Genomic DNA, 16,291 nt, shown 5'->3' with positions numbered 1-16,291 from the left:
GAAGAGAGTATACATAATGAATTTAGGAAGAGGGAATACTAGAGCACTTGTAAAGAAGAACTGCTTGTAAAATAAAAGCTAATTAAAGCCCATATATTTCAGCACTTCCTTACAGACAACTTTCTATGTTTAGTAAGTGGAACGTTACTGATGCTTATCTTGAATAGTTTTGCTAAATAGTACTCAAGTGTGGTCAGTAAAGCTATATAAGGAGCTTTACTAGTGATACTACATCCACTGTACAAGGTACAGGTATATCTGCAAGGTACTTTAAGTTACAACTCACCTCTATGGGCAGCATGTGCTTAGTCTCATATAAAGAACGACAGATCTTCAAAATTTCATTTCCCATATTCTCTTTTTGCTCAGTTGGGCATCTCGATAGCATGACTGTCCCTAGTTTCACCCATGGATTATTACTCATGTAGGTGCTAAAAAAACAAAAACAAGAAAACAAAATTCAGAAAACTGTATTTTAAAAAACTGTGAATAAAAGCATGGTATAATAGTATGAAAAAGTGAAAAAGATCTGGGGACAAGTAGGGCTCTCTGATTCTAAAACTGCCTCATAAAACTTAGAGCAGCCTTTGGACTATTCTATATTACAACTGTTATGGTCCCTAAAGGACCATGTTTCAGTTGTGAATTAGCATAATGGAGCTCTCTCTCCCAAACCCAACATGAAGAATGCTTGGCACAGGAGTGGGCACTGCTGGCTTTACAGCAGCTGAAAATTTCCTTTCATTGGAAGTGGGATTCTTAACTTGGTAGCTTCAGCAAGACTCTGACCTCTTAGGTGCTCTCTTAGGTGATCAAAGAATCCAGCTTCTGGTTTCTCAATGAAAAACCTTCACATCAAAATCACTGACAAAAATCAACACCAAGATCCAAATATGTCAGCACAGAAGGAATAAAAATATCGTTAAAAACAAACATGCACCCTTTGTGGTTGCAAACCTCATTAATTGTATATGTAAATCGGGCAAAGAGGTGAACCATGTACATATGCAACTGACAATTAATTAATTAATTCCTATCATCTAGCTCTCATATATTGGTTTTCATCAGTAGATCTGAAAGCACTTCACAATCAGATACACCTGTTACACATTTAAAATTGGCCACCAATTATCCTTTTTTTCTGCACAGAATTGTGCACCATGGTTCTTGTTCCAAAGTCACCATGTGCCATGAGATACATCTATTAGAGCTATTACCTGTTCTCAGTCTAAGGCAAAAACATGGATAAAAGAAAACAATGTGTGGGAAGTGTTGAAAAATGCTGTCTTCTTAAATGGCAGCTACTGACATGAAGTATTAATGAATGACAATGTAATTAAGGAGGAGGTTACTAAAAAGCTCATATTCACTTTAGAGCGTTAATGTCGCGTAACTGTGATTTTTGAAAACAGGAATAGCGAAATATCACAATTTATGACAATCAGGTCAATGTCTCAGTCAGATTATGCCAAAGACTTCAAGCTCTAATCTACCTATTTTTAGGCACCTAGATAAATAGCCTGAGTTTCAGAGATGTTAAGTATCACACTGAGGTCAATGGGAACTGCCAGCATTAAGCACTTCTTAGGAGCAAAAATTACATTTAGATTGTAAACTCTTTGAAGGAAATAACTGTGTCTGTAAAGTATCTAGCACATATTGGACCCATGAAAATGATAAGAGTCTCCCACACAGATATAGTGCACACTCCTTTGGTGTGAGATCCTCACCCCCTCTCTGGCCCCTTTATGTTGGGAGAAAGGAATGGAGGAGTGTAAAGGGGCTTTAAAACCAGTTCTGCAAGGGGGAGGATTCCTTTGATCTAGGAGCTGAGGAAGGCAGCTGTAATGTTGTCCTCCAAGGACTCCCTTCCTGGCCTAGCCTTAGGAGGCGTGCGGGGGGTGGAAGGAGTATGTTGAGGACAGAGCAGTAGCACGTAGTATTACAGAGATCCTGAGCAGTGCAGCTGGTGACAGGCTGTCATAACTTAGACAGGCCACCAGGGGAACACAAAGGTGGTTCAAAACCAGCCCCCCCCCCCCCCCGCCCCCAGATTGTAAATTGTGTTCTATGTCTCTTCAAGGCACAGAGCAGTATCTTAGCCTTGACCTTGAAGAATCAACATCGGCCCACAGATATACTGACCACAGTCAAAAGACAGACTTACCTGTGATGGAGAAAAATATGACCTCCTCATATTAGCAGTGGAAAGCAGGAAAAAGGGTTTATACGTCTTTGAACTTACCTTCCATGTACACAGGAAGGTTTCAAAATTAATTCAGACTAAAATGGAAAACCACAGTATGATCGACTCATACCCAATGGAATTGGATTAATTATAAATCATGTCATTCATTGGGCACCTACTGACATATGTGCTGTTTAAAACAGCAACTGTGAGGTACCTTGGAAACCTTGCATTGCTAATGTTGCTACTCAGTGGCAATTGGTAAAAAATACAATCACGAACCATAAGCAGTGAATATTGTACAGCTCCCTTCCTCCCTGGAGAGGGTCAAGCCCCGCCAGAGGCCAGAGTGAGCAGAGCTACGGAGCTCTGAGCCCGCCCCTCAAAGGATCAGGCAGCGACCCGGAACTATAAAAGCCAGCCCTGAGAGCTCAGTCAGGCCCCAGCCGCCAGAGAGATCAGACGTACCTCAGGGAGCTCAAGACTGGGAGACTCTGGCGACCCAGGGGAGCCGCCCAGACTGGCTGGAGCTCCCCCGCGCTCACTACTGGGAGGAGCTACCTGAGCTTCCCCGTGCTCGCTATTTGGAGGAGATGCCAGAGCTACCCAGAGGAGCTGCTGGAGCTTCCCCGCCCCTGCTACCCAGAGGAGCCGATGGGGCTTCCTCGCCCCTGCTGCTACCCGGAGGAGCCGCCGGCACTACCCTGGCCCGACTATCCCGAGGAATTCCCAGACCTACCACCCAGCCCCGGTCGCGATGAGTCTATGCTCGTGGACCCTTCAGAGGCCGACGTTAGGACCCAGATAGGTCCCGAGGGGGAGTATGGAAGCAGCCCGGGGGCAGCCAACCACAGTCTGGCTGCGGAGTTGCCGGAGCCTATGTCAGTGTGTTGTGGTCAGGATCCCCACTGACTGACCAGCAGAGTGATAGCCACTGTTAGGGCCCCAGGCGGGGACGCAGTGGAGTGGGAGGGCCTGCGTCCCCCCTGCTACCCCACTCTGGAGTGGCAGACTCCCCCTCTCCCTGGCTTGAGGAGGCCGATAACCGTTACTGTTGCTCAGCCCTGACCAAAGGCCTGAGCTTACTGACTCAGTGCTTGTTACCCGCCCTGACGTAGGGCTGGACCTTAATCTATTACTGGTACTACTCAGGCCTGACCCAGGCCTGAGCTTACTGACTCAGTGTTTGCTGTCCGCCTTGGTGTAGGGCCCGGCGCCTCGTGGCTGGTATGGCAGCCCTGATGGAGGGCCTGAGCCCCTTGCCCACCAGATGGACAAGCACCGCAAGGACCGCTGGGCTAGTTTCCCAGACCAACTGGAGTGGAGTGGGCCAGTGTGGCTCCCCTTCCCCTCCGGAGAGGGTCGAGCCCCGGCCGCACACGTTTACAAGGTTATTCTATCCTGATCTGTGTAATAGATAGAGAGATACTAGTAGTAGTTACATTTGAGTGAGAAATGACTAAAAACCATTATCTTTATTCTTTCTTGACAACTTAATTAGAGTACTTTAATCAGCCATAGTCAATGAGCACTCACTGCTGCAAGCCCATGGTGCTATCAGTACAGTTCTTCCCTTCCTCTTCTTCCAACCTCCTGGGTCAAACCTAGGGATAGTAGTTAATATCGAAAACCACGATGCCAGAATGTGTGCTGCAGCTGCTGCATAACCCGCAAGAGAGACAGAGGAAGAATGCTGCAACTCCATCATTGTCACTGGCTAAATTAATAGCTTATGCTGTGGTTCCAGGATCTGATTCCTGAGTCATCTCAGGACCCATATGCAAATCTGTGGTAGAGATTATCCTCGAATTGAGGGATCAGCGACAACGAGCTTCTGCTGCCTGATTGGTCTCCTGCTTATGATTCCCTCTGTCCTGAATGTTTTTTTAATCTTAATAGGTGCTATCTCCTTAGTAAATGAAGAAAAACTCAATTTTTTTTTCCATTAGGAGAACAAACAAGAAAGTCACCCTTCAATGTGTGGAAGAATTTAAAACAAGAAAGGAACAGAAACCAGAACTAGGACTCTAAATTTTCCCATGTCTTTGTAAAGCCTTGCTGCTAAGATAGATGTCTAGTTCTGTGCTAAACTCTTCCCAATATTCTAGAACTCATTAGGTTACAGATGTAACAGACCTATAAGGACATTATTCTCTCTAGCATATTCTCAAATATTTGTCCATTTTTGTATTAAAAGCCTGTTCAGAGTTGGAGGATCACAAAGGCATTATTCAGTTAGCAAGAATTTCACATTATGAAACAGAATTTATCATTTGACTTTCATCTTCCCTCTGTTGCATGATGTATAACTATAATCAGTTTCAAATTCAAATAGGGAAAAATGTGTCTCTCTCTTTTTTTTCTTTAAAGTGAAAGAGGTTAACATTTCATTGTTTGGGCCCTGAATGTGACATTTCTTTGCACAGCATCATCAGTTTCTTCTATGATGACGGTGTTAATCAGATATACCTTCCCAGGTATTTGATTTTCAAATAATAGATTGTGATTGGGGATGGATGACCTACCTTGTTCAAAAATAAAATGTGATCTAAATCTTCTGATCCCTCAAACCATACCTTTTGCAAATTCCAAAAAGTTTTGTTCATTTTGGTAGGGATTAAAAAACGGATTGAATGCCTTGAATTCAGGAAGAAGTGCCAAAATATCATACAAAATAACTCCTATGATATTGCCAACCCTGCAAAAAAACTAATGAAGCTCTTAAAATTTTCTCCAGAGAGCAAGATGCTTGGATAATTTTTTTTAAAAATATTTTGTTTTGCAATTCAGCCAGTAGCAGCAATCTGCATATACAGTCAAATCTACTAAATAAATATTTAACATGTCATATACAATCACATCTACTAAATAATTATTAAACATTAAGGATGTAAAGAGAAAGGAAACATCTAATTTGCCTGTTTAAGAAAATGAGGAACAAAAAACTGCCATTGTAATCTTTCCAAACACGTGTTCAAACATGAGCCAGGTCCTCACAAAACATGAAATTGGCTTAATCATATTAAAAAAATAAATAAGTGGTGAATTTCTTTTATTTGTCTACTGGTTTTGGAGTCTTTAGGGCATACTCAGGTCACATTATCAAGGTTTCCTCCTGAATTAGAAGGGCTAGAAACATACTGCTTTTAAAATGAAAACTGTGATTTTCATGTATTCAGAGGACTCCATAGCTGGGGCTTAGAGGAAAAACACCACATACCACAAAGTTTGTGATAAAATCCCAAGATTCAGTAACACTGTATTGTCCCTTTAATAAAGGAGTGGGGGTAAAACTGAACAAAAAATAAAATAAAATACAGTGACAAAAACCTGCTGAAAAGTGTTAAGCAATTGCAAAGAAAAAGTTGATGAACGTTGAACCGTAACTGGGAGATCTGAACGTGACACAGTATGAAAGAGACAGGAGATACATGTAGGCAGCCAGAACCAAATGTTTGGGAGCTCCAGAAGAGGCAAACTGCGCGATAAGGAATTATTGCTATATTTGGGTGATCAGTTTTCCTTTTCGACCCAGTCAAAAATTTGTTTTTACTAGTTTCATCACTCAAAAAGAAACTATTAACCACTCTGTCCAAAAGGAATGAAACGGATACTCACTGCCTGTGGAATTATCAGCACAGCCTAGGTTTTCTAGAATTAACATTTCAGGAACAAATGTGATACAAAGCTAGACTGCAGGATTAACTGGTATGTGAGTATGAAAAGAGGCAGAGAAATGAAGTCCCAAGGGTTGTAAGGAAAAGAGGACAGACCAGAATAAAAAAGGAAATGCCAGCAGCCTTTCCAGAGACGCTTTGAGAGGAACTCTGAGCACTGCTGTCAATGACCACTTGGGGAGAGAGGAGAGAAAGTGCAGACTGACAGGCCTGAAGGAAGCAGAGGAGATGATATATTTTTCTGATCATCTGTGAACTTAGACCACACAAAAAATAGTTATCTATCTTTCATAACTGTTGTCCTTTGAGATGCGTTGCTCATGTCCACTCCATGTTAGGTGTATGTGCGCCCATGTGCATGGCTGCCAGAGATTTTTCCCTTAGTGATATCCATAGGGCTGGCTCTGGTGTACCCTGGAGCCCCGTGCTAATGTGCCGGTATATGAGTCACTGCCGGCCCTGCACCCTCAGTTCCTGTTTGCTGTTGACTTTGACAGTAGGGAAGGAGTGTGGATCATGGAATGGACATGATCAACACATCTCGAAGAACAACAGTTACGAAAGGTAGGTAACCATTTTTAATTCGAGTGCTTGCTCTGTCAATTTCATGTTAGGTGATTCACATGCAGTATCCCTGGAGGTGGGCTCAGAGTTCACCATCATGCTCTGCTGAAGCTGGCATCATCTCAGGCCTGCTGGGTGATGGCACAGTGGGACGCAAAGGTATGAACCGCAGACCAGGTGGTGGCTCTACAGAGATCCTGGATCGGTGCCTGCGTGAGGAAGGCTGCTGCTGATGCTTGCGCTCTGGTGGAATGGGCAGTCATGATGGTTGGAAGTAACACTCTTGCTTGTTCATAGCAGAATCTAATACAGGCAGTTATCCACGAGGAGATTCTCTGAGTGGACACAGGCAGACCTTTCATCCTGTCCGCCACTGATGAAGAGCTGCGTTGACTTATGGAAGAGTCTGGTCCTCTTGATGTAGAAGGCTAAGGCCCGCCTAACATCAAAAGAGTGTAACCGACACTCCTCCTCCATCTTGTAAGGCTTCAGAAAGAAAACCGGCAGGAAGATGTCATTATTATTGTGGAACTGTGAAACCACCTTAGGTAAGAAGATTGAGTGGGGTGCAGCTGGACTTTGTCTTTGTAGGACACCATATAAGGGGGTTCAGATGTCAATGCTCTAATCTTGGAGACCCTATGGGTCAAAGTGATAGCCACGAAGAAGGAAATCTTTCACAAGAACACTAAGCCAGCAGCTTGAAAGGAGAACTTGTGAGCCTCGATAGCACCAGGTTTAGGTCCCAATGAGGAATGGGATCATGAATCTGTGGGTATAGCCTGTCCAGACCTTTTAGGAACTTGATTGTCATGTTGTGACCAAAGACTGATCTGCACTGGACAGGAGGGTGAAAAGCTCTAATATATTAGAGACCAAAGTTACTCATGGGAGCAGAGCTACAAATGGGACCCCTTCCAAAACAGCTTGTGGTTCTGTCCACTAAGCCAGAGATCACAGGACGTTTGATGGAACTGCAACCACTAAGTCCAACTTGTGTCTGCTGGGAGAGAAAACCAATGCCAGTCAAGCCTATAGAGTTCTGAGCTGTAGCCGCATCTGTCAAACCACATAGGTACAAGCTGCCATGTGACCCAGCAGCTTGAGGTATACCTGGGAAGTCGTGCGTGGGTGGGTTCTGACATGCTTGATGAGATCTAACATAACCCAAAATCGGGGCTCTGTCAGGTGGGCTCTGGCATGGGTGGAGTCAAGTACTGCTCTTATAAACTCTATTCTTTCAACTGCAGTCAGTGTTGATTTTTGTTTATTGACAAGCAGGCCTAGATCCTGATGTGTCTTCCACCAAAGAAAGGCTGTGCTGCCCTTGGGCCTGTGTCCTGCCTCTGACAAGCCTGTCATCAAGGTAGAAATAGATTTGAACACATCTGCACCTCAGGTAAGTGGCCACCACCACCATGCACTTCATGAAGACACTCAAAGCAGACGATAGGATGAAGGACAGTGCCGTGAATAGGTAGTGGCACTGCCCCACAACAAAATGGAGGAATCTCCTGTGGCCATGGAAGATCATTATCTCTGAAAACTTGTGGCGATGGGGGAGGTCCCAGACAATTGGAAAATGGCAAATATAGTGCCTATTTTTAAAAAAGGGAAGAAGGAGAATCCAGGGAACTACAGATGGGTCAGTCTCACCTCAGTCCCCAGAAAAATCATGGAGCAGGTCCTCAACTAATCCATTCTGAAGCACTTGGTGAATACATGTTGATATTCCTGATCACCTTCCTCTCCTCCAAGAGCAAGTCATGCCTGACTAACCTGATTGCCTTCTATGATGAGATAACTGGCTCTGTGGAAATGGGCAAAGTGGCCGATGTGATAAACCTTGACTGCAACAAAGCTTTTGATACGGACTCCCACAGTATTCTTGTCAGCAAGTTTAAAAAAATATGAACTGGATGAAGAGACTATAAGGAGGATAGAAAGCTGGCTACATCGTCGGGTTCAATGGGTAGTGATCAACGGCTCGATATCTATTTGGCAGCTGGTATCAAGCGGAGTGCCCCAGGGATCGGTTCTGCGGCCGGTTTTGTTCAACATCTTCATTAATGATCTGAATGATGGGAAGGATTGCACCCTCAGCATGCTGACAGATGACACTAAGCTGAGGGGAGAGGTAGATACGCTGGAAAGTAGGGATATGGTCCAGAGTGACCTACACAAATTGGAAGATTGGGCCAAAAGAAATCTGATGAGGTTCAACAAGAACAAGTGCAGAGTCCTGCATTTAGGTCAGAAGAATCCCATGCACTGCTACAGGCAGGGACCAACTGGCTAAGCGGCAGTTCTACAGAAAAGGACCTGGGGATTACAGTGGATGAGAAGATGGATATAAATCAACACTATGACCTGGTTGCCAAGAAGGCTAATGGCATAATGAGCTGCATTAGTAGAAGTACTGCCAGCAGATTGAGGGAAGTGATTATTCTCCTCTATTTGGCACTGGTGAGGCCACATCTGGAGTATTGTGTCCAGTTTTGGGCCCTCCGTTACAGAAAGGATGTGGACAAATTGGAGAGAGTCCAGTAGAGGACAATGAAAATGATTAGGGGGTTGGAGCATATGACTTATGAGAAGAGGCTGAGGGAACTGGACTAATTTAGTCTGCAGAAGAGTGTGTGTGGGGTATTTGATAGCATCCTTCAACCACCTGAAGGGGGAGTGGTTCCAAAGAGGATGGAGGTAGGCTGTTCTCAGTGATGGCAGATGACAGAACAAGGAGCAATGGTCTCAAGTTTCAGTGGGAGAGGTCTAGGTTGGATATTAGGGAAAACCATTTCACTAGGAGAGTGGTGAAGCACTGGAATGGGTTACCTAGGGAAGTGGTGGAATCTCCATTCTTAGAAGTGGTTTAAGGCTCGGCTTGACAAAGCCTTGTTGGGATGATTTAGTTGGGGTTGGTCCTGCTTTGAGCAGGGGGTTGGACTAGATGACCTCCTGAGGTCTCTTCCAGCTCTAACCTTCTATGATTCTAAGGCCATGTCTACATCTAAAATTTTGCAGCGCTGGTTGTTACAGCTGTATTAGTACAGCTGTATAGGGCCAGCGCTGCAGAGTGGCCACACTTACAGCAACCAGCGCTGCAAGTGGTGTTAGATGTGGCCACACTGCAGCGCTGTTGGGCGGCTTCAAGGGGGGGTTCCGGGACCGAGAGAGCAAACCGGGAAAGGAAACCAGCTTCGCCGCGGTTTGCTCTCTCGGTCCCGGAGCCAGCCAGCAAACCGCGGGGAAGGAGACCTGCTTGCTCGGGGTTCCGGGACCGAGAGAGCAAACCGGGAACGCCGCGGTTTGCTCTCTCGGTCCCGGAGCCAGCCAGCAAACCGCGGGGAAGGAGACCTGCTTGCTCGGGGTTCCGGGACCGAGAGAGCAAACCGGGAACGCCGCGGTTTGCTCTCTCGGTCCCGGAGCCAGCCAGCAAACCGCGGGGAAGGAGACCTGCTTGCTCGGGGTTCCGGGACCGAGAGAGCAAACCGGGAACGCCGCGGTTTGCTCTCTCGGTCCCGGAGCCAGCCAGCAAGCCGCGGGGAAGGAGACCTGCTTGCTCGGGGTTCCGGGACCGAGAGAGCAAACCGGGAACGCCGCGGTTTGCTCTCTCGGTCCCGGAGCCAGCCAGCAAACCGCGGGGAAGGAGACCTGCTTGCTCGGGGTTCCGGGACCGAGAGAGCAAACCGCGGCGTTCCCGGTTTGCTCTCTCGGTCCCGGAACCCCGAGCAAGCAGGTCTCCTTCCCCGCGGTTTGCTGGCTGGCTCCGGGACCGAGAGAGCAAACCGCGGCGTTCCCGGTTTGCTCTCTCGGTCCCGGAACCCCGAGCAAGCAGGTCTCCTTCCCCGCGGTTTGCTGGCTGGCTCCGGGACCGAGAGAGCAAACCGCGGCGAAGCTGGTTTCCTTTCCCGGTTTGCTCTCTCGGTCCCGGAACCCCGAGCAAGCAGGTCTCCTTCCCTGCGGTTTGCTGGCTGGCTCCGGGACCGAGAGAGCAAACCGCGGCGAAGCTGGTTTCCTTTCCCGGTTTGCTCTCTCGGTCCCGGAACCCCGAGCAAGCAGGTCTCCTTCCCTGCGGTTTGCTGGGTGGCTCCGGGACCGAGAGAGCAAACCGGGAAAGGAAACCAGCTTGATTACCAGAGGCTTCCTCCTTCCACGGAGGTCAAGAAAAGCGCTGGTAACTGTCTACATTGGATTACCAGCGCTGGATCACCAGCGCTGGATCCTCTACACCCGAGACAAAACGGGAGTACGGCCAGCGCTGCAAACAGGGAGTTGCAGCGCTGGTGGTGCCCTGCAGATGTGTACACCTTCAAAGTTGCAGCGCTGTAACTCCCTCACCAGCACTGCAACTTTCTGATGTAGACAAGCCCTAAGACAGAAATATGGAATTAGGTGTCCTTTAAGTCAAGGGTGGCATACCAGTCTCCTGGATCCAGAGAGGGGATGATTGAGGCCTGGGAGACCAAGCAGAACTTCAACTTCTTGGGATATCTGTTGAGGTGACACAGGTCTAAGATGCATCTGGGGTCCCCCTTGGCCTTCGGGATTAACAGGAATAAAACCTTTTCCTCCCTCATAACTTGAGGAATCTCCTCCAAGGACCCCAGACGTACAAGACCCCATCTGGACAAGAAGATGCTTGTGAAAAGGTCCCTGAAGAGGGACGGGGAAGGGGGATAGTAGGAGAGATGGAGAAAATCTGCAGGGTCTCGCCAAGTGCTATGGTGTTGAGCATCCAGCGGTCCAAGGTGACCTTGGCCCATGCAGCAAATGAGGGAAATAGATTGTTCCAAAATAAATGGGGGGATGGATTCTGGGGCAAGACTGGAACTGTGTCCTGGGCACACCCTCAGAATGCCTGCCGAGTACCACCTGAGTGACATGCAGGGCCCAACTGGGCAGCTGAGGGGGACAGAGTGGATTGGAGGAGTTTAAAGCCCCTGTCTTTCTCCTTGTAGGAGCTCTGCCATTGTGGACCCGAGAGTCTGGGCAGAGATGACGGCCAGAAGCGTTTCCTCGAGGCCTGCGGCGTGTACAGGCCCAAGGAGCAAAGCGTGGCACAGGAATCTTGCAGGTCGTGCAGCCTGGCATCCGTCTGCTCTGAAAATGGAGCAGTGGCCTCGAAGGGGAGGTCCTGAATGGACTGCTGCACCTCTTGAGACAGCCCCAAAGATTGCAGCCAAGAGCCCTGCTAGGTGGATACAACAGAGGCCATGGACCTGGCCACTAGATTAGCCACATCCAATGCAATTTGGAGAGAGGCTCTGGCCACTGTCTTGCCCTCCTCAAAGATGGACAGAAACTCTTGTCTGAACTCCTGTTGCAGGGGGTCCTTGAATTTGGACACGGAGTCCCAAATGTTATAATTATATCTCCCAGCAACACTCATGGAGACTGGCCATGCAATAACTTTTTCTTCCAAACAAGTTGAGTTTCCTTGTGTCCTTATTTTTAGGTGTGGCAGCATTCACCACAAGAGACCTGGGGGGTGGGTGAGAATACAACTATTCATAGCCCTGGGCTAGGGCATAATATTTCTTTTCTGCTCTTTTTGATGTTGGGGCAGAGAGGATGGGCTCTGCCAAAGGGCCTTAACTACTTTTAGCACTCTTTCATGTACCGGAAACGTTGCCGTAGCCACCAGAGTATCCAAAGAGGTTGTCCAAGGGCTCTGTGAGTTCCTCTGCTTCTAACCCAAAGTTTGAGGTCATCCTCTTCAAAAGGTCCTGATGGGCCTGAAAGTTATCTGTTGGGAGTGGCTGGGTGGGCCTGGTGACTGCCTTGTCTGGGGATGATGAGGATGATAGCAACACTGTGCTGGGGCCCCTTCTTCCACTGGAGAGGCTTCCCCTTCCGCTGAAGCCTGTACCTTGGTACCTGCACTGGAACTTGAATCAGGTTCCTGTGCTGAGGCAGGAGGCGTCGCAGTCTGCTTTACCAATGTGACTGTGGATGACTGCTAGGAGTATGGTCCCGGCATTGTAGGGAGCCCCCATTGGCTCCAGTACGGCCAGTGTAGTTGCCAATGATCTTGCGGTCAGATACCTGCTGCAGGGTCAGTACCGGAGTCCAACACATGGGCTGACCAGTGCCTTTGGGATTGGGAACCGACATCCCCTTCCAACTCCAAGGACGACTCCTCTCTCGGGTACAACAGTGGTGCTGACAGTGCCTCTCACTGATGGCTATGGTGCGAGGCTGAGTGGTGCCAAGGGGAAGGTGACCGGAGGATGAATTTGGAGATTGGTGCTATATCAGAGACCAGTGTCTAGTTGGAGGTGAGAGATGTGGAGACAGAGACTGAGGTATCAGAGACCAGGAATAGGCTGGCGCATTGGTGAGCGGCAGTGTGGTGGCGGTGAGGAAGGAGGCTGGTACTGAGGAGACCTGGACCGACACTGTGAGGTTGGTGAGCCATACAGTGGAGGCAGGTACTGGGAATTTGGGACTGGGGATGCGGGGTAGAAAACCAAGGACACGGTGCCAGAAACTGGGATTGTGGAGTTGTGGATCGATGTCAGAACAACTTCAGCAAATGGTGATGAACAAGCAACCACTAAGGGGGGACTATAGGAGGCTTCCCGTTGGGTAGGGGGCCTTCACTGGCTCCGTTGATGGAGGGAGGTCTCGTGGTAAGCGGCACCAGTAGGGACATCAGGTCCCAAGTCGCCTGAAAAGACTGAGGGTACCATAAGCTTCTTGGGACCCCTGCTGCTCCCTGGAGTCGGAGGTAGTTCCCATACTGGGCTCGGAGCCCTGGGTGGAGAAGCTGCACCTTGCAGTCCTGATGAAGGCAGAGGACCTGACCTGGGCCCTTTGCCTGCTGCCCTTTCCCGTCCTTCTTTGAGACTGAGAGTACCTATGTTTCGCGCGCTGCTTCGTGTACTGCTTCCGCAGCATTGGCGATGGTAAGCGGTACTGAGGCGAACACAGTGTCAGTGGAGGGATCCATGCCAAGGTACTCTGCATGAGTTGGAGCAAGAGGGTTCCGAGTCTGGTCTAAGTGTCACCTCCCTCAGAAGGGCTTTGAGATTAATGTCTGTCTTTTTGAGTGTGTGCTGTAAAGCCCTTGCAAATTTTGCATTTTTCTTTAACACACGATTCCTCCAGACACTTCAGACAGCTTGTATGAGGGTCACTGACTGGCATGGGTTTGTGACAAATGGCACACAGTTTGAATCCCACAGACTGGGCATGCCCTGCCCTAAGGAAAAGTCCCCAAAGGGACCACTGACTATTCTAACTTAACTACTCATCTAACTAACTCTACTTCAGATAAGTATATACAACTATATACAAAAACTGAGAGCAGTTTGCGAATCGGAAGGGGATACAGGCGGTACAGTGACTGTCACAGGCGGTAAGAATGAACAGGGAGGGCGCAGGGCCAGCGGAGTCTCATATCCTGGTGAATGAGCGCGGGGCTCTAGGGGGTACCAGATCTGGCTCTACAGATACCACTAGGGGAAAAATCTCTCAGCCGTGCACACAGGCATGCACACACCTGACATGGAACTGACATGAGCAAGCACTTGAGAAGAACTCTACTTGCCAGCTGGCTGATTTGCCGCATGAAGAATTTCAGAGGATTTACAAAGTAAAATAATTCATGTACTCCTTTGAAAATTTAAGGCTCTGCAACAGATTGCCATAAAAATAAACAAAAAACCTCACAGTCTTTATCACTAATAGTTTCTGAAGAGAATCCTGCCTCGCATTACAGCTTTCAACAGAAAGTCAATGCTAAATGTTTTTAAAAGGACATTTACTACGGGTTTGGATATTTGGGGAAAGACTGAAATGCCCAGGGAGATTAGAGAGGCTATTAAAATAAAAAACTCAGTAATAATGGGGGATTTCAACTATCCCCATATTGACTTGGTACATATAACCTCAGAAAGGGATGCAAAGATAAAGTTTCTTGACACATTAAATGACTGCTTCTTGGAGCAGCTAGTCCTGGAACCCACAAGAGGAGAGGCAATTCTTTATTTAGTCCTAAGTGGAGCACAGGATCAGGTCCAAGAGATGGACATAGCTGGACTGCTTGGTAATAGTGACCATAATATAATTAAATTTAACATCCCTGTGGTGGAGAAAACACCACAGTGGCCAAACATTGTAGCATTTAATTTTAGAAAGGGATCTACACAAAATGAGCAGGTTAATTAAGCAGAAATTAAAAGGTACAGCATCAAAAGCAAAATCCTTGCAAGCCGCATGGAAATTTTTTAAAGACACCATAATAGAGGCTCAACTTAAATGTATACCCCAAATTAAAAAACATAGTAAGAGAAGCAAAAAAGAGCCACCATGGCTAAATAACAAAGTTAAAGAAGCAGTGAGAGGCAAAAAGGCACCCTTTAAAAAGTAGAAGTTATTTCTTAATGAGGAAAATAGAAAGGAGCATAAACTCTGACAAATGAAGTGTAAAAATATAATGAGGAAGTCCAAAACAGAATTTGAAGAACAGCTAGCCAAAGACTCAAAATGTAATAGCAAAACATTTTTTAAGTACATCAGAAGCAGGAAGCCTGCTTAAAAACCAGTGGAGCCAATGGACGATTGAGATGCTAAAGGAGCACTCAAGGATGATAAGGCCATTGCAGAGAAACTAAATGAATTCTTTGCAGCTATCTTCACGGTTGAGGATGTGAGGGAGATTCCCAAACCTGAGCCATTCTTTTTTAGGTGACAAATCTGAGGAACTGTGCCAGATTGAGGTGCCATTAGAGGAGATATTGGAACAAATTGATAAACTAAACAGTAATAATTGATCAGGATCAGATAGTATTCACCAAAGAGTTCTGAAGGAACCCAAATATAAATTGCAGGACTACTAACTGTCGTCTGTAACCTATCATTTAAATCAGCTTCTGTACCAAATGACTGGAGAATACTAACATGATGCCAATTTTTAAAAAGGGCTCCAGAGGTGACCCTGGCAATTATAGATTGGTAAGCTTGACTTTAGTACCGGGAAAACTGGTTGAAACTATAGAACTAAGAACAAAATTGTTAGACACATAGATGAACATAATTTGTTGGGGAATAGTCAACATGGTTTTTGTAAAGGGAAATCCTGCTTCACCAGTCTACTAGAATTCTTTCAGGGGGTCAACAAGAATGTGGACAAGGGGGATCCAGTGGGTATAGTGTGTTTAGATTTCCAGAAAGCCTTCGACAAGGTCTCTCACCAAAGTTTCTTAAGCAAAGTAAGCAGTCATGGGATAAGAGGGAAGGTTCTCTCACGGATTGGTAATTGGTTAAAAGATAGGAAACAAAGGGTAACAATAAATGGTCAGTTTTCAGAATGCAGAGAAGTAAATAGTGATGTCCCCCAGGGGTCTGTACTGGGACATGTCCTATTCAAGACATTCATAAATGATCTGGAAAAAGGGTAAACAGTGGAGGTGGCAAAATTTGCAGATGAAACAAAACTTTTCAAGATAGGTGAGTCCCAGGCAGACTGCAAAGAACTACAAAAGGATCTCTCAAAACTAGGTGACTGGGCAACAAAATGGCAGATGAAATTCAGTATTGATAAACGCAAAGCAATGCACATTGGAAAACATAATACCAACTATACATATAAAATGATGGGGGCTAAATTAGCTGTTACCACTCAAGAAAGAGATCTTGGAGTCACTGGGGATAGTTCTCTGAAAACGTCCACTCAACGAGCAGCAGCAGTCAAAAAAGCAAACGGAATGTTGGGAATCATTAAGAAAGGGACAGATAATAAGACCGAAAATATCATATTGCCTCTATATAAATCCATGGTTTGCCCACATCTGCATGCAATACTCAAGATGTATTAGACTTAGAAAAGGTTTAAAGAAGGGCAACAAAAATGATT

The 16,291-nt window shown here is 46.6% G+C and overlaps 1 protein-coding gene across 1 annotated transcript in view; it reads right to left on the bottom strand.

The window, feature by feature from the left end:
* Nucleotides 1-16,291, bottom strand: part of NBAS (NBAS subunit of NRZ tethering complex) — a 381,747-nt gene that overhangs the window by 23,031 nt on the left and 342,425 nt on the right. The window contains 1 exon segment of the mRNA XM_030555399.1: nt 287-431. Within this exon segment, the coding sequence (XP_030411259.1) occupies nt 287-431 (145 nt within the window).

This window comes from Gopherus evgoodei, chromosome 3 (genome assembly GCF_007399415.2).
Source record: "Gopherus evgoodei ecotype Sinaloan lineage chromosome 3, rGopEvg1_v1.p, whole genome shotgun sequence".
NCBI classification, from domain to species: Eukaryota; Metazoa; Chordata; order Testudines; family Testudinidae; genus Gopherus; species Gopherus evgoodei.
The sequence above is the reverse complement of the archived record's forward strand: the minus strand, read 5'-3'. Positions and strand labels throughout refer to the sequence as shown.